Consider the following 25441-nt stretch of genomic DNA (forward strand, 5'->3'; position numbering starts at 1 on the left):
TCTGAGAAGTTTTAAATGTCATTTAGAATAAATTTTTGTCATTTAAAAAATTTTCAATAAAGAATAACCACGTTGTAACAAATCACTGCTATGTGGGATATCGTTATGCGGAGTCTGAGTGTACACATATGTAAAATAAATTAAGTAAGCAGAACAAAATGTGAGCAAAAGAAGAACAAAAATAGTGAGGTAGTATGCATGGATAAATTTTCCATTCAGAAATCTGATGGTGGAGGGAAAGAAGTTGTTCCTAAAACACTGAGTGTGTCTCTTCAGGTTTCTGTATCTCCTTTTTGGTCACAAGAAGAAGAGGGAGGGCATGTCCCCGGTAATGGAGGTCCTTCATAATGGATGCCATCTTTTTGAGGCATTTGAAGATGTCGTCGATGGTGTGGAGGCTGGTGTTCATGAGTCTGCAAGAGGAGAGCAATGTATTCTCTGTTGAGTTGCTTGTCAAACAATATGGGATCTTCTGTGTTTATTCATGTAGTGAGCTGGAATTTCAATGTAGTATTTAATGCAACCTTTCACAGATCGGTGAAGATCTGGATAAACACCTGTTCATCTGTTGGCTTGCTGGATCTTCAATATAGTATTTAATGCAGCACCTTCACAGAAGTGGAAAAACAAAGATAACCTTTGATCTCAGCATTTCACAAATGTTTTTTAGCCATTGAAATACTAATGAAAAGTAGTCACTATTAAGAATGCTGCACTAGGCCAGGGAAGGTTATATTATGTGTTGTCAGTTGGGCGTAAACCCATGCTATTTCAAATGGAGTAAACTGTTGAGAAATGAATCATGATTCCAAGCAAGTCAGCTTCATTTTCAGCACAGATCATAGTTAAACAATTTGCTTTATAATGTAGTGCTGTCACTGGTAGTATACCACTTCATACATCCTAAAAGAGAAGATGCAATGTTGAGGCTTTATAAGGCACTGTTGAGGCCTCTCTTGGAGTACAGTGAGCAGTTTTAGTAAGGATGTGCTGACTTTGAAGAGGGTTCAGAGGAGGTTCATGAAAATTATTCTAGGATTGAAAGGATTGGCTTAGGCTTATGAGGAGCATTTGATGGCTCTGGGTCTCTACCCAATTAAATTCAGAAGGGTGATGAGTGACCTGTCGAATATTGAAAGGCCTCGATAGAGTGGAGGTGGAGATGTTTCCTATGGCGGGGAGTATAAGACTAGAGGACTCAGCCTCAGAGTAAGGGATGCCCTTTCAGAATGGAGATGAGAAGGAATTTCGTTAGCCAGAAAGTGGTGAATCTGTAGAATTTGTTCCCGCAGGCAGCTGTGGAGATCAAGTCACTAGGTATATTTAAGGCAGAGATTGATTAGTTAGGGCATGAGGGGATACAGGGAGAAGGCAAGAGATTGGAGCTGAGAGGAAAATTGATCAGCCATGATGAAATGGCAGAGCAGCCTCGATGGGCTCCTATATCTTATGGTCATACCAATCCACTGGTTGTAGTGAATCATGCTTATTTAAAAGAATTGTTTTTGTATATCATGAGAAAATACTTCGTTTTTTTTTGGCGTGTGCCTGCGTGCGTGCGAGTCTGCGTGTCCATGCGTCCATGATGATGTCTTTTTCATGGCTTTTTACAAGGCACGGAGCGAGAGAGAGACTGTGTGGTGTGCCACTCCTCACACAGACATTTTACGAGGTTGAGTTGCGATCTCGACACTCAACCCGGCACGGATGGAAAGTGTACTCGGGAGTGGACCCAACTAGTTTCGAACCCGGAAACCTCCGCTCCCGGGTCCGACACAGATGTAGTTGCGCCACTAGCCGGCCCGAGAAAATACTTTGTTTTAAGTATTGTCAAAATTTGTTGCATCTTCATGAGCAAGGTTGTTATTTTTTTTCTGTTCATGAAGCAGATCTCAACATGTTTGGAATTAAATGTGCTGTGTCAGAAATGCTCACAGTTTGTTGGAGCTTTTGTATTGGGAGTGCTAGTGTACGTATTTCAGGAAAAACTCATTAAAATGCAGTTGTTTCCTCCATGTTTCAGCTTTATTGGATGGACAGGCCATACCCTGAATGGTCAATTGTTTTATGCTGAGTTATGCATTCACAATTATTTTACTTTTCACACGAGGGAGTGGCAAAAAACTGAAGTAGAGATCTAAGGAAGAGGGTAAGAATCCAACAAACAACCTCAAAATAGTTATAGACACAAGAGATTCTGCAAATGCTGGAAATCTTGAGCAACGCACAGAAAATGCTGGAGGAACTCAGCAAGTCAGACAGCATCTGTGGAGGGAAATAAACAGTTGATGTTTTGGGCCAAGACCCTTAATCAGGACAGTGAAATGTCTTTCTTTCTTTCTTTCTCTTCCCTTTTTACCTCTGTGCTGAGGACTGGTTCATTTCCATGAGCAACTCTCCCTTCCTTGTTCAATTGGCTTCATTGTGCTTCAGAATACTGAGCAAGGAGACCATTTTATCAGCAGAAGAAATAAGAGCCCTGCCCTGTCACTCCTCCAAAGGAGCTGAAAGACAATTCCTTCTCCACCTGCTCAGTACAACAGTTGAGAACAAGATCAACCTTCACACTTTAAACCTTGGTCTGTTGAGACCAGCTGACACTAGTTCAGACAAGCTACAGATTTATGATGTGGCCTATTGTACGTGTAAGCCTACACAATGGAGCTCATTAGTGATAGCAATCCTCTAGATAAGAAGACAATAATGATCATTATTGAAACTGCTTTCTACCTTTGCCCTGATTGCTTTGAATATCAGGAATTTTCCACTTTGACCCAGATTTCTGTTGAGTTTGTAAACCATAATTGGTGCAGCAATTGAGAAACTGGCCCTCAAAACACCCATAGTGACCATTATCCCTGTAAGAGATTGCTAACTTCTAAAAGAGCTGTTAATTTGGGCTAGAATATGAAAAGCCATTTATAACAATTCATTGTGCCCATTTGGCCTATTGCACTTACCAGCACTGATTCTGATAATCATAAGACAATAACAAATTGAGCTATTAACATTGTAGAGCTGACGTTTGAAGTTCAGAGTCTGGAGCTGCATTTGCCTTCTGGAACCTGGCAAGGGAAAGAATTGGTGCTGCTGGTAATTATATCTGAAAGTGTGATGAAACGATTGTCTCAAACTGCTGTAGGGTGTTTTAATCTCTTGAAAAGTTGAGTTAACCTGCAGAAATCTGGTCATTGTGAAGCAACACACAAAATGCTGGAGGAACTCAGCAGGCCAGGCAGCATCTATGGGAAATGTACAGTCAACGCTTCAGGCTGAAAACCCTTCGGCAGGGTTGTCGCAGGCAATTGGGACCAGCTGGAAAGGCATCTTGGTCAGCATGGATAAGTTAGGCTGAAGGGCCTGTGTCTGTGCTGTATAACTCTGTGACTCGATAATTTTCAGAACTAGAGTTTACTTGAGTCTTTTAGTTTATATCTAGTTGTTAAAATAATGTTTTTTTTTGTTGTATTCAATGCAGATAAAGCCACAAACCCCTTAAACCGAGAGCTGGACTGGGACTCGATTAAAGCATTCTGTGACCAGCTGAACAAGGAATTGGAGGGGTAGGTATTGGAAAAAATTCCACAGTACATAATGTTGAGATTATTGAGAAAATTGTTTCTGATTGAACAGTAATAACCATTGACTTTTATGCGTCCAGGAGTTAAGGAAAACTGGTGTTATGTTGAATGACCCCAAAACATGCAGAAATGTAGGATTTCTTGTAGGTGTGAGCAGACAGGCTTCATAAGGCATTGGTCAGACTGCACTTGGAGTATTGTGGTAAATTTGGGCCCCTTATCTGAGAAAAGATGTGCTGGCACAGCCTCAGAATAGAGGGACGTCCATTTAGAACAGAGATGAGGTGGAATTTTTTTAGTGAATATGTGGAATTCATTATCATAGACATTTGTGGACGCTAAGTCATAGAATATATTTAAAGCAGAGGTTGATAGATTCTTGATTAGTCAGGGCGTCAAAGGTTATAGGGAGAAGGCTGGAGAATGGGATTGAGAGGGATAATAAATCAGCCAGAATGGAGTGGCATAGCAGACTGGATGGGCTGAATGCTAGATGACCCAATTCTGTTCCCATGTCTTATGGTGTTCGTACAGTTAATCTAAGCCATTTATTTTCTGGACCTGTGGTCATTTGGAGGGGATTGAGCCGGGCTGTGACCAACCTTTCTCAGAATTTCAGTGAAAATGTGGTTTCTCTCAAGGGGCAAAAGATATTGTGGCAGCCTTGGCTCAGAGAGTAGTGCCAAGGCTGCCACAATATCTTTTGCCCCTTGAGAGAAACCACATTTTCACTGAAATACTGAGAAAGGTTGGTCACAGCCCGGCTCAATCCCCTACAAATTATGTAAATTGAGTTCAGGGGTCAGAAAGTTATGTTGCAGCTTTATAAATCCCTGGTTAGGCACATCTGGAGTATTAAATTCATTTCTGGTTGCCACCTCATAAGAAGCATGTGGAGGATTTGGACAGGGTGCAGATAGGTTCATCATAATTCTGTCTGCATTAGAGTCCATGTTGTAAGAGGGGAAATTGGACAAACTTGATTCATTTTCTCTTGAGTCGCAGAGGCTGAGAGTAGACTTGATAGAAGTTTATAAGATTATGAAGGGCCTAGATAGAGTGGCCAGCCTGAATCTTTTTCCGAGGGTTGAAATGTCAAACACTAGAGGGCATGCATTTAAGATAAGTGAGGGCAAGTTCGTATGAGAGATGTGGGGACAATTTTTTTTTAACATGAAGAGTGGTGGTTGCTTAGAATGTGCTGCCTGGATGGTGGTGAAGGCAAATACGACAGAAGCATTTGAAAGGCTCATAGATCAGCACATAAATATGCAGAGAATGGAGGGACATGGGCTTATCGGTAGAACGGTAGTTTAGTATGCATTTATGTACCAATTTAATCTGTTCCTGTGCTCTACTCTTCCATGTTCTAAAAATTAGTTAGGATGCAGAGTCTTAAAAAAATGTATCTTAGACATCTGTATTTTGGAGGTATTTTCAGTTCCAGGTGATCATGGACTGAAATTGTTGCTAGGACATCTATGTGGATGATGTCTGGACACACACAGGCTGCTGGGTATTTGCAATGTAATCAAATAGTGAACAGCACCACTTGACATCACTTGCATAATATTTTGATGTGCCAAAAAAGGCCTATGAATACCACATTTAACTAGAGGACTCAGAACAATTTCAGCATTACATAGCTGCAGCCTGAGAATCCAAGAACTGCAGATTTCTCCAAGTATATGTCTTTAACAATATTCTCCTAGTGATTTTTTTCCCTACCCAAATTCTACCAACTGATCTCTTGACTCCCATCTACTTTTCATGATTCCCATCATATTTCAGTCAACTCATTATCATCTCTGCAGCCAACCCCCCATTCCCCTATTCATCCCACCTTTTCTGCCCTACCATCCCATCCTGTGGCTTTGTCAGCATAGTACACTTCCTGTATCCTGAACTGTTGCTTCATAATCTCAAGTCTTTATCAAAAGTATTTCTATAATAGACTAAGGGGAGTTTTATGAGTGAAATCTTGGCCTGCTACTGGCCAAATGGGATCATTTGAAAAACGTGCAGATCAAAGTAATTAATCAGAATTATTTGCCATTCCTGAGTAAAACATTGAGCTGCACATTGTTGCATTGCCTATTTCTGCTTAGGTTCCTTTAACATATGTAGAAATAATTTTTAAATGATGGATTTTTTTGTAGCAACATAAAATTCCTATTTTTTACATTCTGCTTTATTTTTAGTGATATGTATATCTTATAAAAATTGTTTTTCCAGACCCCAGCTTGCTACAAGATTTCTGGCACATAAGATCCAGTCCCCACAAGAATGGGAAGCTATTCAAGCCTTAACAGTAAGATTGATAGTCACTTTGTGCAAAAATGCTTTTGAGTATGAAATGACATCAACAATTGACAAGAGTATAATCATTCCAACCCAGAGCTGCCATAGCTTTATGTACTTCCTAAAGTTGAGTATTTTAGAATACCATAAAAAATCAAAATGTAGTTTCAGTTTAATTTAATTTAATTTTTTGCAAAGTCAGTATTGTGAAAGTACCTTCAAATATCTTTGCTGCTAGTTAAGCTGAAGTATGCAGGTTGAAATGTCTTTTGTGCATAGTTCACATTTCATTGCACTGCAGGAAGATCTGTGCAAAACAAATAACGGTTACAAATATATAAGATTCATTATATTTACAGCATAAATATAAGAATCACTCATCTCAGAGATTCAGTTTGCCCATATCCAGTATTGAATAAGAAGCATTTTTTGTTCTAAGCATCTGTCTGGAATCATTAAAGACTGACAGTGTACTTATTGCATTACTTTTCTTTACATGTTGGTAATTTATGGTCAGCAATCAGTTGCCAATTTCCCCCTGGTAACTTGTTCATCATTGTTATGGGCGCAGCTATTTTTTCCTAACCCTCCAGGAAGGGGCCAAAACACAAGTCAGGATGTTATCAACAGGAATTCTGCAGATGCTGGAAAGTCAAGCAACACACATAAAAGTTGCTGGTGAACGCAGCAGGCCAGGCAGCATCTCTAGGAAGAGGTGCAGTCGACATTTCAGGCCGAGACCCTTCATCAGGATGTTATGATTTTTTAACATCAGCAGAACATGAAATTTCTGACTAAATAAAGCTTTTTAGTAGTAGTACTTTTGGGTATAGATGAGCAAAGGGATCCTTTGTATAACTGCCATTACAAAGAAAACACAATAGCAACTCGATTTGCTAAGAAGTTTGTGTAGATTCGGCATATCATCTAGAACTTTGACAGTATTCAATAGATGCACAGTGGAGAGCATACTGACTAGTTCAGCGGTCCCCAACCACCGGGCCGCAAAGCATGTGCTACCGGGCCGCGAGGAAACGATATGATTTGGCGATATGAGTCAGCTGCACCTTTCCTCATTCCCTGTCACGCGCTGTTGAGCTTGAACGCACGCGTCATCCATGTCAGCGCGGGAAGGAGATCAACTCCTCGAGCTTGCAAATGACTGCAGACTGAAGAGAATGTTTCATGTAACATCTCTGCCGGCATTCTGGATCAAAGTCAAGGCTAAATATCCTGACAACACACATAAAAGTTGCTGGTGAACGCAGCAGGCCAGGCAGCATCTATAGGAAGAGGTGCAGTCGACGTTTCAGGCCGAGACCCTTCGTCAGGACTAACTGAAGGAAGAGTGAGTAAGGGATTTGAAAGTTGGAGGGGGAGGGGGAGATCCAAAATGATAGGAGAAGACAGGAGGGGGAGGGATGGAGCCAAGAGCTGGACAGGTGATAGGCAAAAGGGATATGAGAGGATCATGGGACAGGAGGTCCGGGAAGAAAGACAGGGGGTGGGGAGGACCCAGAGGATGGGCAAGGGGTATATTCAGAGGGACAGAGGGAGAAAAAGGAGAGTGAGAGAAAGAATGTGTGTATAAAAATAAATAACAGATGGGGTACGAGGGGGAGGTGGGGCATTAGCGGAAGTTAGAGAAGTCGATGTTCATGCCATCAGGTTGGAGGCTACCCAGATGGAATATAAGGTGTTGTTCCTCCAACCTGAGTGTGGCTTCATCTTAGCTAAATATCCTGAGATAGCCAGGAAAGCACTGAAAATGTTGCTTCCATTTCCAACGTATCTCTGCAATAAATGCAACGAAAACTAAACTGTGGAATAGGTTGACATAAGTAACCCCCTTCGAGTATCGCTGTCTCGCATCACCCCTCGATGGGACCGTCTTGTAGGAAACAAGTATTCAGCCTAGCGCTCCCACTGATTCAGCGATATTAGTGTGTTGCAATGATTTTATATGTTCATACGGGGAAAATATGTGCTGTGTTTCATATCCAAATATTACTCAAAATGTTATGATGCTATTGACTTATATAACGATATAGCAATTACAGCACGGAAACAGGCCATCTCTGCCCTTCTGGTCCATGCCGAACGCTACTCTCAGCTGGTCCTACCGACCTGCACTCAGCCCATAACCCTCTATTCCTTTCCTGTCCATATACCTGTCCAATTTTTCTTTGTGATAATATCGAACCTGCCTCTACCACTTCTACTGGAAGTTCGTTCAACACTTACTTCAAGCTCCCCTGATAATTGACTTATTGCTATATTCATGCAAGGAAAATATGCGCTGTGTGTTTAATATTAAATTCATTAGATAAACTCTTTTAGAAACAAAATTGAGTGTATTAGCCACTTATCACCTATATTCCGGTCGTGTTTAACACCCCCTTCCCCCCGTACAGAATCTTCAAAAACTATTTGTAGAATGAAATTGGCACGTACACGCATGCGCAAATTGCACATGCGCACCGGTGCCTGCGCAAGGCTTCATGGTCATTGTAGTCTCAGGGTAAACAACGTATCTGGCTGCTACTCTTGCCCGTTGGCAACCCTACCCACCCCGGGTCGGCCGGTCCGCAAGAATATTGTCAATATGAAACTGGTCCGCAGTGCAAAAAAGGTTGGGGACCCCTGGACTAGTTGTATCGTAGCTTGGTAATCAAAGCGACCACACAAAATGTTGGAGGAACTCAGCAAGCTAGGCAGCATCTGTGGAAAAAAGTAGTAGATATAGCTTAGTCCTTCCACAAGAAATCAGCATTCGTCACCAAGGAGCCCCACCATCCAGACCATGCTCTCTATTTATTGCTGCCATCAGGAAGGAGGCACAGGAGTTTTAAGTCCATACCACCTGTGTTAGAAACAGTTATTACCCTTCAACCATTACGCTCCTGAACCAGTGAGGATAACTTTATTCACACCAACAGTGAACTGATTCCACAACCTATGGATGCACTTTCAAGGACTCTACAGCTTATGTTCTCAGTATTTATTATTTGTTTTTGCTCAATTTGTCTTCTTTTGCACATTGGTTGTTTGTAAGTCTTTGTGAGTGGTTTTCGTTGATTCTGTTCTATTTCTTTGTTGTACTATGAATACCCACAAGAAAATGAATTTCAGGGAAGTATATGGTGACATATACGTACTTTGGTAATTTACTTACTTTGAAGTATGTCTATTACAGGATGTGCTCTGAGCTGCATTCTACAATGGATGGCCTTTCTTTGTCTCTGAGACACTCAGATGAACTCTGAGCTCTAGCCATACAGAAGGGAAAATGAATCTTGATTTCTTTCCTAATTACTCTCCATTTGCTTTTGCGTAAGATGCCTATTGCCAGTGGCATTGTATATCCTATGAACAGCATTGTCCAGCCCATTCTGTAGGAAAATGTGTAGAGGAATAACTGTTTCAGAGAGTTGCATGAAAGCAGCAGTTGGATTCTGATGTTTTTGATCCAAGGTACTTTCAGAAGTCAGGAACGAAGCATGTAACCTGTTGCTTCACAGTTGTTTTATTAAGTGCTGATAGAACAAAGGAAGCAGGAGCGGAAGCTGGTAGCATAAAACTTAAAGACAAAACTACGATGCTAAGAAGACAGTCACTGTTTTGTTTGGCCATTTTATATTTTTTTATTTTTATTTTTTTGGCCAGAGATAATGAAAATTCCATTGAAATTTATAGATTAAGAGTAACCAATGAGAAAGCACTCATTCAAATGCTGTAGTATCAAGTTAACCAATGAGAAAATATAATAAAGAAGCTTCCAGCACTTTCTAGAATTGTATAGCCATTGTAGACATATTAAACCGTTATATGCATATAAGAACTACTTAAAATAGAAGCAGATGACTGCAAAGAAAATAACAATTCAGACCATAAGACATAAGAGCAGAATTAGCCCATATGGCCCATCGAGTCTACTGTACCACTTCATCATGACTGATCCATTTTTCCTCTCAGCCCAACCTCCTGCCTTCCTCTCTACGCCCCCCCTCCCCCCCGCCAGTATTCCTTCATGCCCTGACCAATCAATAATCTGTCAAGCCCTGTCTTAAATATACATGAAGACTTGGCTTCCACAGCTTTCTGTGGCAAAGAATTCCACTGATTCACTACACTCTGGCTACAGAAATTCCTCCTCATCTCTGTTCTAAAAGGACACCTCTCTATTCTGAGGCTTTGTCCTCTGGTCTTAGACTCTCCCACACAGGAGACATCCTCTCCACTCTCCACTCTGTCAAGGCCTTTCACCACTTGATAGGTTTCAATTAGGTTGCCCCTCATTCTTCTGAATTCCAGTGAATACAGGCCCAGAACTCTTCATATACCAAGCCGTTCCATCCTGGGAATCATTTTCATTAACTCCCTTTGAACCTTCTCCAGTTTCAGCACATCCTTTTGAAGATAAGGGGCCCAAAACTGCTCACAATACTCGAAGTGAAGCCTCACCAGTGCTTTATAAAGTCTCAACTTTATATCCTTGCTTTTATATTATAGTCCTCTTGAAATAAATGCTAAAATAGCATTTGCCTTCCTCACCACAAGACTCAACCTGCAAATTCAAAGTTCAAAATAAAATTTATTATCAGAGTACATACATGTCACCACATACAACCTTGATATTATTTTTCTGCAAGCATACTTTGCAGATCTATAGAACAGTAACTATAAATATCAGAAACTATAAATTGTGAACAAATTGTACAAATGAAGATATAAATAAATAGTAAATAATTAACAAGAAATAATGATATAACAGAATCCTTAAATGAATATAGCTATCTTATTCAAGAGTCTGATGGTTGAGGGGTAATAAATGTTCTTGAAGCTGGTGGTGCGAGTCCTGAGGCTTTTATACCTTCTACCTGATGGCAACAGCGAGAAAAAAGCATGGCCTAAGTGGTGAGGATCTTTGATGGATTCAGCAACATCCATTACATTTTGTAGGATTTTCTGCTCAAAGGCATTGGTGTTCCCATACCAGGCTATTATGCAGCCAGCCAGCACACTTTCCACCACACATCTGTAGAAGTTTGCCAAGGTTTTCAGTGACATGCCGAACCTTTGCAGACACCTGAGGAAGTAGAGGCACTGTCGTGCTTTCTTTGCAATTATATTTATATGATGGGTCCAAGACAGGCCCTCTGAGATAGTGACACCCAGGAATTTAAAGTTATTGACCCTCTCCATCTCTGATCCTCTGATGATTACTGGCTCATGGACCTCTGGTTTCCCTCTCCTGAAGTCGACAATCAGCTAATTACTTAAATTAACCTTTAGGGAATCCTGCACAAGGACTCACAAGTCTCTTTGCTTTTTGTATTTTCTCTCCGTTTAGAAAATAGTCAACCCTTCCATTTCTTCTACCAAAATGCATGCCAATACACTTCCCGACACTGTATTCCATCTGCCCCTTCTTTGCCGATTCTCCTAATTTTTTCTAAGTTCTTCTGTAGTCTCTCTACTTCCTCAAAACCACTTGACCCTACACCTCTGTATCGTTTGCAAACTTGGCCACAAAGATATATCATCCTATTCTTACCTTCACTGGCACTTGGCACAGGTAGCAATCTAGAGATTACTACTCTGGAAGTCCTGTTTTTCAGCTTTGTACCTAGCTCCCTATAATCTCTGTTCAGGACCTCCTCACCTTGTTTACCTTTGCCATTAGTGCCAATACGTACCAAAACTTCTGGCTGCTGTTCCTCATCCTTGAGAATGCAGTGGACCCGATCTGGAACATCCTTGACCCTGGCATCTGGGAGGCAATGTGTCATCCGTGTGTCTCTTATCGCGTCCACAGAATCTCATCTCTGTTCCTCTGGGTAACTATGGAATCTCCTGTCAACACTGCAGTCATCTTCACCTCTCTGTTCTTCTGAACAATAGTACCAACTCAGTGCCGGATACCCAGTCACAGTGGGTCCCCCGCTAGATCTTCCCTCTCAATAGTATCTAAAGTTGTGTACTTATTATTGAGGGGAACAGCCACAGGTGTGCTCAGTTACCCAGTTACCTGCCTCCTGCAAGCTAAGGATGACTACATCCCTTTAGCTCTGATCTATCACCTCCTCCTTCTCCTGTATGAGTTGAAAGTCATTGAGCTACAGCTCCACTTCTTTAATACGTTCTTTCAGGTGTTGCATTTTGTTGCACTGGTGCGGATGTGTCTATCCAGTCTCCCAGACTTCCCACATCCTATACACAGAACATAATACTGCCCCTGGAGCCAGTCTCTCGATACTCCTCTGCCCTAACAGATAAGGACGAACAGAAAGAGAGAAACCTACCCTTTTTGTAACCTCGACTAGGCCTGATGAGCCAAAGTCACTCTAAACACTGGCGCACTCAAAAGAATGGCCACTCAAAGAATGGCCGCTCCACTTGCACTTGAGTTATCAAGCAGTCTAATCTGAGAATTAAACAGTTGGACCAACAATGCTTCTAACAAAAGGTGTGGGACCGAATTTCATAGAATTCCTCTTTACTTTCCCTATCTAATGTTAAATTCCTAAGTAAATAATAGAGCATTTCCAGTGCTAGCCTAACTCTGACATGCAAGTCACCTGCTGTTGTTGTTCAAGGGAGTAGAAAATAATGTACTTTATGGTGCTGTAAAAAGTAAAAATATGTTCAAACCTTTAGAAGTTTGACTTTTGTCCAATATTAATGATATGGTCCATTCTTTCCGATTTTAATTTAGGTCTTGGAGACATGTATGAAAAATTGTGGCAAAAGATTTCATAATGAAGTAGGAAAGTTCAGATTTTTGAATGAACTAATCAAAGTGGTGTCGCCCAAGGTAAGTAATGTCACATGGGACTCTGTAGACTTGGTACTGTGCTTACACTTAATGATGCCCAGAGAAGAAGCAGCCTGACTGATGCCATCTGATTCACATTTCTGAGCAGAGATTTTTTAAGGTAGAATAGTATTTTGCAATGAGGCTGGTAATGAGTATGGAAACCTGCAGTAAATCACCAATGTTGTGCACCTTATTTTGTTGCCAGTGTGAAGCCCAGTATAATAACACTATTTAAGTCCCAAAAATTATTAACATTTGATAGGGGCTGCATCTGTAATTGTTAGATTGACACTTCAGAATCAGAATGCATAATACAGAAAGAAAAAAACAAGCATGAATTACAGGAAGTATATAAACAGTGTCTGCAAAAGGTATTCACCCCCGCCGTGGGAAGTTTTTGTTTTGTCTTATTATTTTGCAACATTGAATCGCAGTGGACTTAATTTGGCTTTTTTGGACACTGATCAACAGATAAAGACTCTTTCGTATTAAAGTGAAAACAACTGATCTCTGTAAAGTGATGTAAGTTAATTACAAATATAAAACACAAAATAATTGATTGCATAAGAGTACACCCCCTTTAATATGACACACCAGATCATCGCTGGTGCAGCCAATTGGTTTCAGAAGTCACATAATTAGTTAAAAGGAGATCACCTGTGTGAAGTCAAGGTGTTTCAATTGATAGTAGTAAAAATACACCTGTTTCTGAAAGGTTCAACTGTTGGTGAGTCAGTATCCTGGCAAAAACTACACCATGAAGACAAAATAACACTCCAACCAATTCTGCGAAAAGGTTATTGAAAAGCACAAGCCAGGAGATGGATACAAGAAAATTTCCAAGTCACTGAATATCCCTTGGAGTACAGCTAAGTCAATTTAGTGAGGGAGGCCATCAAGAGACGTATGACAACTCTGGGGAAGGTGCAAGCTACAGTGGCTGAGATGGGAGAGACTGCGCATACAACAACTGTTTCCTGGTTGCTTCACCAGTTGCAGCTTTATGGGACGGTGGCAAAGAGAAACCCACTTTAAAAAAAATAGCTCACATGAAATCTCAGCTGGACTTTACCAGAAGGCATGTGGGAGACTCTGAAGTCAGCTGGAAGAAGGTTCTATGCTCTGATGAAACCAAAATCGAGCTTTTTGGCCATCAGACTAAATGCTATGTTTGGCATAAGCCAAATACTGCACATCATCAAAAAAACACCATCCGTACTGTGAAGCATGATTCAGTGTTGTAAAACAATAAAACGTGAAAACTTACAAGGAGGATGAATACTTTTTATAGGCACTATGTACAATAAATAGATTAAAAAATTGCAAAACAGAAGTAATATATATTAGAAAATATAAGTGAAGTAGTGTTCATGGCTATGAGGATAAACTACATCCGCCTGTGAAGCATTTGCTTTGGGTAATGAGGTTACCATTAACCACAGCTACTTCCAGGTCATCCTTAGGCAAGGTGTAGCACCTGTTAGCCTCCCTACTTGGGTTACAGTGAGAAGCAGAAGGTAAGTTGTGAGTAACACAATCGATGGTTCCTGCTTCTTAGCTGCTGAGCAGTAGATCCTTTTAATAGGAAAATGTTCAGGGTCACCTGTCTTGTAAAGACACTGCATCGGAAGCAAGCAAGGGGAAGCTACTTCTTGTATTTTATCCCTCGTACAACCATGATTAATACATACACAAATGTAAAAGACAACAGCGTAAATGGCAGCCCATTTCCAAATAGTGCAGACACCTCGCTCGGTATGGGATATCATGTAAACAGAAAGGTGTGCCCGGATCGTCATACCACTACTGTCTGCAAGAACAAGAGACTGCAAATTGCCACTTGGAATGTTCAAACCCTGCACCAAACTGGTAAGCTAGAAAATGTAAAATTAGAAATGAAGAGGCTAGAAGTCAGCATCCTAGGCCTAAGTGAAATAAAATGGAAAGGCACTGGAGTATTCCAATCAGGCGACTACGAGATGATATACTCTGGTGGAGATAAACATGAAAAGGGTGTTGCAATCATCTTAAACAAAGAAACATCCAAGAGCCTGCTAGGATACTGGCATATCTCAGACAGAATGATGCTAATCAAACTAAAAGGACAACAAAACAACATCTGTATCATCGAAGTATCTGCACCCACAATGGCAAGCTCAGGGGAAGAAATTGATGCCTCTACCACTCCCGAGACAAAGCACTAGAAGAATGCAAATCACAAGAAACCATCATAGTCATGAGCGACTTCAATGCAAAAGTTGGTGAGGGAAGAGAAGACCATATTGTTGGAGACCAGGGGTTGGGAGAAAGAAATGAAAGAAGAGAAAAGCTTATATCATGGTGTAAAACAAACAATCAGATAATCACCAACACTTGGTTTAAACAACATCCAATAAGGAAATGGACATGGAGAAGCCCAGATGGGAACAACAAAAATCAAATGGACTACATAACAATCAATAACAGATTCAAAAACTCGATAACTCAATCTAAAAGCTACCCTGGAGCAGACTGTGGAAGCAGCCACATACCAGTCATTTGCAAAATGAAAATAAAGATGAGAAAATTAAAGAAACCAAAAAGATCAGAACCACTGGATTATCAACAACTACAAAACAACCCTCATCTGAAAACAGAATGCACAATCAAGGTAAAAAACTGTTTTCAATTGGTGCAGAATGAAGGAGGCAAATCTTCCTGGGACATACTGAAGGAATCCATGGTTGTAGCTGCAAAAGAAACCATCCCACGAAAAGATCGGAAAAGTAAGAAGAAATGGATAACTGAAGATATAATACAATTGATGCAACAAAAACAAACCATCAAACCAAGAGACAGCGAAGAATACAAACAACTTGATAAGACAATAAAAAGAAAATGCAGAGGAGCTAAAGACTGGAGTATTCCAATCAGGCGACTACAAGATGATATACTCTGGTGGAGATAAACGTGATGGCTAAATGAGAAATGCTCAGAGATAGAAATGCTACAAAACCCATAACCCTGGAACAAAGTTGATGCACAATAAGATTAAAGAACTAACGGGAGAATAACCTTGCTCAACAAGTGGATGCATCAAGGCAAAAGATGGCAACTTAATTATGAACAAAGAGGAAATCCTAAACAAATGAACAGAATATATAAAAGAACTTTTTGAAGACCAAAGAGGAGAAAAGCCAAACATAAAGAAGAATCTTGAAGGACCTAGCATTCTGAAATCAGAAATTCGAGCAGCCGTAAAAAAAACAAAACATAACAGAGCAACTGGTCCAGACAACGTCGCTGTTGAAATGATAACTGGCCTTAGAAGATTTTGGAATAGAGAAGATAACGGAAATAGCAAATGAAATCTATAATCATGGGGAGATACCTGATGATTTAAGTAAATCAATGTTCATCACACTTCCAAAGATAGAGGGAGCAACAGAATGTGAGTTACATCGTACAATAAGCCTGATGAGCCACATGGCAAAAATTATTCTCAGAGTAATCTTGATGAGAGCAAGATGCTGTATAAAACCAGAAATCAGTAAAGAACAATGCGGCATTGTGGAAAACACTGGAAACAGAAATGCAATTTTCATGCTACGGATGATCTGTGAATGAGCCATCCAGGTACAAAAAGACATCTACCTATGTTTCATTGACTATACAAAAGCTTTTGACACTGTCAGACAGCAAGATCTTCTGGAAATGCTTCAAGATCTTGACATAGATGGGAAAGATGTACGTTTCTTAAGAAACTTATACTGGGACCAGACAGCATCCATCAGAATAGAAGGAGAAGTGAGTGAATATGTGAATATCATGAGAGGAGTCAGGCAGGTTGTTTGCTAGACTTATTCAACCTGTACAGTGAAAGTATCTCGAGAAGTATCAAAGATATCAAAGGATTCACAATTGGAGGCCATAATATAAATAACATCAGATATGCTGATGACATCGTACTAATAGCTGACTCAGAAACAAAACTTCAAGAACTACTCACTATAGTGGCAGCAGAAAGTAATCACAGAGGCCTCTCAATCAACACCAAGAAAGAAAGACAGAAAGCATGGTCATCTCAGAAAGACAAACATCCCACAATGTGTGGTCAAGATCGGAAATACAAACATCAAACAAGTCAACAAATTCAAATATCTTGGCAGCCTAATAACAAGTAATGGCAGGTGCAACACAGATATCAAATACAGAATAGCAATGGCGAAAGAAACTCCAAAAAATGAAGACCATATTAACAGACAGAAAGATGAGCACGTACACTAAAAACAGAATACTGCAGTGCTACATTTATTCTATCCTAACTTATGGAAGTGAATGCTGGACCATCTCCTCATTAATGGAAAAGAGACAAGAAGCAGCTGAATTATGGTTCTACAGGAGAATGTTAAAAATATCATGGACAACACACACATCAAATGAAGAAGTTCTCAGAAGAGCCCAAGCAGTTCGATCACTCATACCAACAATAAGAGAAAGGCAACTCAGATTCCTAGGACACAGCATGTGGAAAGATGAGCTAGAAAAACTCGTACTCTCTGGAAAGATTGAGAGGAGCAAACCTAGAGGAAGACCTCGGCTTATGTACATCAAAAGCATAGCCAGATGGTTACACATCGAGGAAATGGAAGTCATCCAAAAAACGAAGGATAGATCTATATGGAAAACCATGGTCACCAAAGTCCGCATCGGATATGGTACCTAGACAGACAGATAGACAGTGTTCATGGGTTCAATGTCCATTTAGGATTTGTATAGCAGAGGGGAAGAAGCTGTTCCTGAATCACTGAGTGTGTGCCTTCAGGCTTCTGTCCCTACTTCCTGATGGTAACAGTGAGGAAAGGGCATGCCCTGGGCGATGGGGATACTTAATAATGGACGTCACCTTTCTGAGGCACTGCTCCATGAAGATGTCTTGAATACTACGGAGGCTAGTGCCCAAGATGGAGCTGACTGATTTTGCAGCTTTCTGTAGCTTTCGGTCCTGTGCTGTGCTATTGATCAGGACTGCAGAAATGATGTTATACACTGAGCTGTAGTTAACAAACAGCATCCTGACATAGGTGTTTGTATTGAACACTTGAGTTGCACACTGCCAGATGAAGAATTCAGACCACCCAGTGCTATCCTGTGCCTTGTCCTCTTTGTCCCCAAGAGCTGTGACAATGGTTTAGCACCAATCAGAATACCAGCATTTAGGTACAGAACAAATAATATCAAGTTCAACCTACATGAACACCCATGAAACAAAACAGCATTACTCCAGGGCCAAGGTGCAAAACGCGATACCAACAGTTGTACACGGCACAAGGCCCACGTAGCACTTATAAGACAGCAGTAAAATAGAGTCACACACTTTTAATAAAAATAGTCCAAGTCTCTGAGTCCATGAATGTTGCAGCAGTCGAACGCAATAAATCTTGTCTTCTGCCAAGTGAACACTGGAGAGCAGCACTGTCTCCAGCATGTATGCCATGCCACACCACCTCCAGCACTCTGGTGGAGTTCACTGACTCCAACACTTATTGGTGGATGCAAACAGGCGACACTGTAGTTTGAGGCTTAATATACACTATGACCAAGGCCACACAGCTCCCGCTCCATCTACCAATAAAACAGTCGGATTTGCAACATCCCACATTGTCAATGTCCAACAGGGTCTTGTATCACAAGAAAAGCAACTAAGACAATCACTTGCCGTTAGACTGCACACTGACGCCTCTCTGACGCAGGCAGCAGCATGATCTACAGGAAGTCCAGCTCTTTCAGTTTCGCTACCAATAAACAACTCGCTGATGGGGTAGACCTGCAGTACATTTAAATTCTTAACGTCTAGCAAGGTCTTGCAATCACAGCAAATACATTTTTAAAAAAAGACAATAACCCCTCTATGGCCCCATAGAAGCCACTGCCTCTGAGTGTGTCACCATCTTACCGGAATATGACTAGAAAATGATTCAATTTCTTCCAATAACAATCTGTAGAAAGGTCAGAATAATAGTTCAGAAATACATTAGACTGACAAAGATTCCTGGAAACAAATTTTAACAGTTGAGTTGTACTGTTAAGAAGTCTGCTTCAAGCTTTGTAGTTTGTGGTAACCATATTTTCTTGTTTCTCATCAGTATCTTGGAACACGAGCGCCTGAAAAAGTAAAAAATAAAGTCCTAGAACTGATGTTCAGTTGGACAGTGGGCTTACCAGATGAACAAAAGATCACAGAAGCTTATTCCATGCTGAAAAAGCAAGGTTGGTTTGGTCTGTTTCATTCGTTTGCTTGAACCTGTGACTACCTCCTAATAAAGCGCCTTGTTCCTAAATTAAGTGGCAACAGTACAGTTTGTACAAATTGTATCAGTCTCATACCCTTTCCTTTTTCAATTCCTTTTTCCAACGCATCGTTAAATATCACTAAAATTTTGTAAAATTTGTTCATTCTACTGAACTCGGGGAAAGATTGAGCAACCTGACTCATAGGGAAAATGCTAAAATCAATCGGTATAGATTGTTAAATGGTAAAAGAGCACTTCAAAGGTAATAATAGTTGGGCAGAGTCCACTGGACTTGTATTTGAAAGGGAAATCATGATTGACAATTGATTTTTTTTGATGTTGTAACTAACAGAATGGATAAAAGGAAGCCAGTGAATGCAGTAGTTAAGTTTTCAAATAATTTTGAATAAAGTGACATATGAAATTATAGAATCAGAGAGTACTATAACACATAAACAAGCCCTTCAACTCATCCAGTTCAACTCAACCTGATCTGCATAATCCTATCTGCCTACATGGACCATAATCACATCATACCTCCCCCATCCATGTTCTTATCCAAACTTCTTTTAAATGCTACAATGAATTCCATTGGCAGCTTGTTCAACACACAAACACACACACACACACACACACACACACAAGCCTTTGAGATGTTTCCCCTCAAGTATTTCAAGTTTCATTCTAAACCTATGTCTGGTTTTAGTCTCGCCCTATCTGAGAGGAAAAAGCCTGTATGCATTCATTCCACCTATGCCCCTTATGATCTTGTATACCTCTATAAGATTTCCCCTCATTCTCCTGTGTTCCAGAGAATAAAGTCCTAACCTATTCAACCTTTCCCTTCAAGTCCTGGCAACATCCTTGTAAATTTTCTCTGTACTCTTTAAAACTTATTGATACCTCTCCTGTAGGTAGGTGACCAGAACTGCATACTGTACTCCAACTGCGTCAGTCTCACCAACTTCTTATACAACTTCAACATAGCATCTCAACTCCTGTGCTCAGTGCCCTGATTTACGAAGGCCAATTTGCCAAAATCTCTCTTTGTGACCATATCTAACTGTGATGCCAAATTCTTGCACGTGAGATTGGGGATACTATACTGTCATAGATTGAGGATATATTGACCTACAGAAAACAGTGTACAAATAAGACACACAAAATGCTGGAGGAACTCAGCAGGCCAGGCAGCATCTATGGAAAAGAGAACAATCGATGTTTCAGGCTGAGACCCTTCATTTGGGACTGGAGAAATAAATGAGGAACCTGAGTTAGAAGGTGGGGGGGGGGATGGAGGGAGAAACACAAGGTGATAGGTGAAACTGGGGGAGGGGGGCAGGGGTGAAGAAAAGACCTGGGAAGTTGATTGGTGACAGAAATAGCGGGCTGGAGAAAGGGCAATCAAATAGGAGAGAACAGAAGGCCACGAAAGAAAGAAAAAGGCAGGAGGGCTGAAGGGCAGGCAAGGAGATGAGGTGAGAGACAGAAAAGAGGATGGGGAATGGTGAGGGAGAGGGAGGGAATCTTGAGAAATCGAAGTTCATGCCATCCGGTTGGAGGCTACCCGCATGGAATATGAGGTGTTGCTCCTCCAACCTGAATGTGGCCTCGTCGCAACAGTAGAGGATGCCATGGATTGACATATGGGAATGGGAAGTAGAATTAAAATGGGTGGCCACTGGGAAATCTGGCTCTTTCTGGTGGGCAGACCGTAGGTGCTCGGTGAAGCGCACTCCCAGTCTGCATCTGGTCGCAGTGATATACAGGAGGCCACACCGGGAGCAGTGACCCAACAGACTCACAGGTGAAGTGTCGCCTCACCTGAAAGGACTGTTTAGGGCCCTAAGTTGTAGTAAGGGAGGAGGTGTAGCACTTGTTCCACTTACAAGGATGAGTGGCAAGAGGGAGATCAGTGGGGAGAGACAAATGAACAAGGGAGTTGTGTAGGGAGCAATCCCTGCGGAAAGCAAGAAGTGGGGCGGGGGGCAAGATGTGCTTGATGGCTTATATATTGATATTTAGAAAATGGACTGTACAAATAAATGGGCTAATTTAAGCTGTACCTAGAGGGGGAGCTGTTGTACCTCTCAAGTGATATCAATGATTAGGAATACAAGCTTCATATAGTCAGGCTTTATGATAATATACAGCTGGGTTTCAGTGTGGGTTGCAAGCAGGATTTAGCATGTCAGCAAATAGTGGATGATGTGACAGATGGGATATAATGTGGGAAAAATATGAGGACATCCACTTTCTATATAAAAAAAAGCAAGGCAGGGTGTTCTTTTAAAAGGTGAATAATCAAAAGGTATTAGTTCAATAGAACTTGAGTATCATTTTCCATTAATCATACGGATCCTGAAGACTGACATTTGGTGGTCTTGGTTCTGGTGTGGAGGTGACATGAGTTGAACAGTTTCCATTGAACCAATAGATCAGCTTCACTTTAGTAGGAAAATGGTGGATGTGAGGTTTAATCTTTGTGACAAAATGTTGAAAAAAATTATTGAGGCAATAAGGTGACCATCCTTGATGCGCATCTTTGTCGAGTTTGCATCTTTTGGTTAAGATAATAGTTTACAGCCATCATTTTGCAGACGTAAAATGAAGATGAATTTCTGTTTAAGTTTAAGAAGGGCCTTCCACATTCCCTGTCAATCAGTGGAGTAAATGGCTTTAATCTGACTCTGGATGGGCTGGTTAATCGTTTTTTGGGTTATGTTTACTTATCAATGTGTATGAATGATGTTTTTTGCCTTGCTGCTCATAGTCAGCAAGAGAACAAAGAGGAGCAGTTGAATTGGAACTTCCTTTTGAGCACAGAATTGTCTGCTAGCTGTCTTTTGTTGCCACATGATTTTACTGAAGCTTTATTTAAATTATATCTCCAACTAAATGAATATTTAGTATGTATTTTAAATTAAAATACATGTATGTTTATGTCTCTAACTAAATGAATTGGAGACAAAAGCATTCATGTTATGTATTTTAAAGATTTCATTACACTTCCTCAATGACTACTGATAAATATTGAAAGAATTTTTATTTTAAATAATGCTTAAATGAGTTTTCACTTGTTATAATATAAATGCTTTAGTTAGTGAAGTATGAAAGTAAGAAGTTAATTCATAAACTCAACCAGATTCAGAAAGAAGACATATGAAAAATGTAATTTTCCACTGATTAAAGAACTACACTGCTATTTCTAATAAGCTAGAGTGCCTCTGCTTTCTGATGTGTTTATTCAGCATTGCTTGTAAATTCTATAATCTTCAATGAACCTGTACTTACCATCACCTTAAACTACCGGGAAAGTCTTTGCCCAGCCATTGGTAGGGAGTTTGGCTTTATTTTTCTTACGCATTATTCCACAGGAATTATAAAACAGGATCCTGTGTTACCTCGTGAAGAGCCTCTTCCTCCACCACCCCCACGTGCAAAGAATGCTATGTTTGAAGACGAGGAAAAGTCAAAGGTAATTTGCTGATTTCTGTAGCATTGTCCATAGGGGCACAAGGCCAAGTGTACATTTCGGGTGAAGAAGGTTAGGAAGGCATGCACCAATGTATCATTGTTCATATTTACTGTATTGGTTATATATTTGTACAAGTAAATAGCTAAATGAACATCTTGGAAAGCAGTACTGAATGTTATAGAAATGTGTGCACATGGAAAATATTTTTTTAACATTTTAAAAATTTTTTTGTATCCTTTTGCTGTGAGGCTACCTCTTGTTTTTGATTAAATTTAATTTTACTGCACAAAGTTCCAGGATATTTGCTGCTATTTAGATTCTCTTCATTTTGAGTTGGAACTGAAAAGTTTATGGGCTATGCCTACAGACCACTGACGAGAATACCTCACGAATTGAAATTACTTAAATTTTGAGATGAGAACAATCCCAAAGCTATTGCATTATCTATTTCATATTTGTTTTCCAGTAGTGACTGCCAGGTGAACAGAATTTTCATGTGCTAAACTGCATAGAAGAGATCAAAGTAAAGATCTGTATGTCTCAAGTTTGTAAAAGACCAACTGGATGTTCCACAACACTTCTGGAACAATGTCCTCTGGACAGATGAGACAAAAGTTGAACTTTTTGGCAGAAATGCACACCGCTATGTTTTGGAAGGAAAAGGGCACTGTTCACCAACACCAATACCTCATCCCAACTGTAAAGCAAGTTTGGAAGGAACATCATGGTTTGGGGCTGTGTTGCTGCCTCAGGGCTTAGACAGCTTGCAATCATTGAGGGAAGAACGAATTCAAAATTGTATCAAGACGTTTTACAGGAGAATATCAGGGTAGCGGTCCATCACCTGGAGCTTAACAAAAGTTGGATGATGTAACAAGACAAGGATCCAAAGCACAAGGGTAAATCAACCACAGAATCATTTTTTTAAAAAAAAGAAGAAAATCTGTGTTTTGGAATGGCCAAGTCAGAGTCCACACCTTAACCCAATTGAGATGCTGTGGCCTGACCTGAAGAGGGCTGATCATGCAAGGTATCCCAGAAATATTGACGATCTGATAGTTTTGTTTGGAGGAATGCTCTAAAATTCCTTCTCGCCATTGTGCAAGTCTGATCAGCACCTACAGGTAACATTTGGTGGAGGTTATTACTGCTAAAGGAAGTTCTACCAGTTATTAAATACAAGGGTTCACATTTTTTCCAGCCTGGACTGTGAATGAGTAAACAATGTGTTCAATAAAGACATGAAAAGTATAATTGTTTGTGTGTTTTTAGTTTAGGCAGATTGTGACTTAGACGAAGATCAGAACACATTTTATGAGTATCAACACTTTAGATACAACACTGAGTCATGTCATCTGCAGAAATTCTCTGATAACTCAGCATTAGTTGGGTATATAAGTGGAGGACAGGAGGATGTATACAGACTTTGTCAAATGGTGCAAGCTGAGTCATCTGCAGCTTAACATCAGTAAGACAAAGAGATGGTGATGGACTTCAAGAAGACCAAACCTGTGCGGCTCCCTGTTACTATTGATGGTGAGGACATGGATGTGGTGAGGACCTACAAGTAGCTGGGAGTGCACCTGGATGACAGACTTGAGTGGACACCAACACAGAGGCTGTGTACAAGAAGAGCCAGAGTCACCTTTACTTCCTGAGGAGACTGAGGTCCATTGGAGTATGCAGGCCTCTCCTTCACATGTTCTACCAGTCTGTTGTCACCAGTACAATCTTCTCTGCAATGGTATGCTAGGGCAATGGCATCAACATGGGTGATGCCAACAGGCTCAATAAACTGATTAGAAAGGTGGCTGTGTTATTAGATTAGATTATGAGGACACTCAGTCCTCATTTATTGTCATTTAGAAATGCATGCATTAAAAAATGATACAATGTTCCTCCAGAATGATATCACAGAAACACAGGACAAACCAAGACTAAAACTGACAAAACCACATAATTATAACATATAGTTACAACAGTGCAAAGCAATACTGTAATTTGATAAAGAGCAGACCATGGGCACGGTAAAAAAAAAGTCTCAAGTCCCGATAGCCCCATCATCTCACGCAGATGGTAGAAGGGAGAAACTCTCCCTGCCATGAACCTCCAAGCGCCGCAAATTTGCTGATGCAGCACCATTGGAAGCACCCGACCGCAGTGGACTCTGAGTCCGTCTGAAAACTTCGAGCCTCCGACACCGAGCACCATTCTCTGCCGAGCACTTCGACCCCACCCCGGCCGCCAAGCAACAAGCAAAGCCGAGGACTCGGGGCCTTCCCCTCCGGAGATTCTGGATCACACAGTAGCAGCGGCAACGAAGCAGGCATTTCAGAAGTTTATCCAGATGTGCCTCCGTGCTCTCACATCTGTCTCCATCAAATCAGGATTGTGCCCGGCACCCACTGGAGTCAAACTGGACACACTGTAGGCTGTGATAGAACAAAGGACCCTACGGAGAATCCTGGGAATTCAGGACAATGTTTCTCACCCTCTGAATGCCACCTTGACTGAAAAGAGGAGTATTTTTTGTAATAGACTGAGACAACTGCGCTGCTCCAAAGTGCACAATATGAGGTCATTCTTACCCTCAACTATTAGGTTCTATGAGCTGGGGAAGTGATGACCCCCTCCTGTTAGACTGTTTGAGGTAACTTACTTTTAATTCTTTTTTATTTCTCTTCTGATATTTGTATATCTATGCACTTGTAATGTTACTCTGACACTGTAATTTTCTTTGGGATCAATAAAGTCTCTCTATCTAATTCATGCAGAAAGTCAGGTAATTACAAACTTTTTCTTATAACCGTAGAATAAAGTAACAGATACAAAGAGAGGTAAACCATAAGGTTGAAGGTCATAATGAGACAAAGAGTCCATCCTATCGTACCATGGAACCATTCAATAATCTTATTAAAAGTGGGGTGAAAGTTGCCTTTGAGCCTGGTGGTATGTGTTTTCAGGCTTTTGTATCTTCCACTTGATTGAG

At 40.6% G+C, this 25441-nt stretch overlaps 1 protein-coding gene across 1 annotated transcript in view; it reads left to right on the forward strand.

The window, feature by feature from the left end:
- gga1 (golgi-associated, gamma adaptin ear containing, ARF binding protein 1) overlaps positions 1-25441 on the forward strand; it is a 71811-nt gene that overhangs the window by 9211 nt on the left and 37159 nt on the right. Inside the window, exons 2-6 of the mRNA XM_063062344.1 lie at positions 3479-3563; positions 5817-5892; positions 12601-12699; positions 18828-18951; positions 22352-22452. Coding sequence (XP_062918414.1) covers positions 3479-3563; positions 5817-5892; positions 12601-12699; positions 18828-18951; positions 22352-22452 — 485 coding nt within the window. The remainder of the gene's footprint in view (positions 1-3478; positions 3564-5816; positions 5893-12600; positions 12700-18827; positions 18952-22351; positions 22453-25441) is intronic.

Source organism: Mobula hypostoma, chromosome 11 (assembly GCF_963921235.1).
Source record: "Mobula hypostoma chromosome 11, sMobHyp1.1, whole genome shotgun sequence".
NCBI classification, from domain to species: domain Eukaryota; kingdom Metazoa; phylum Chordata; class Chondrichthyes; order Myliobatiformes; family Myliobatidae; genus Mobula; species Mobula hypostoma.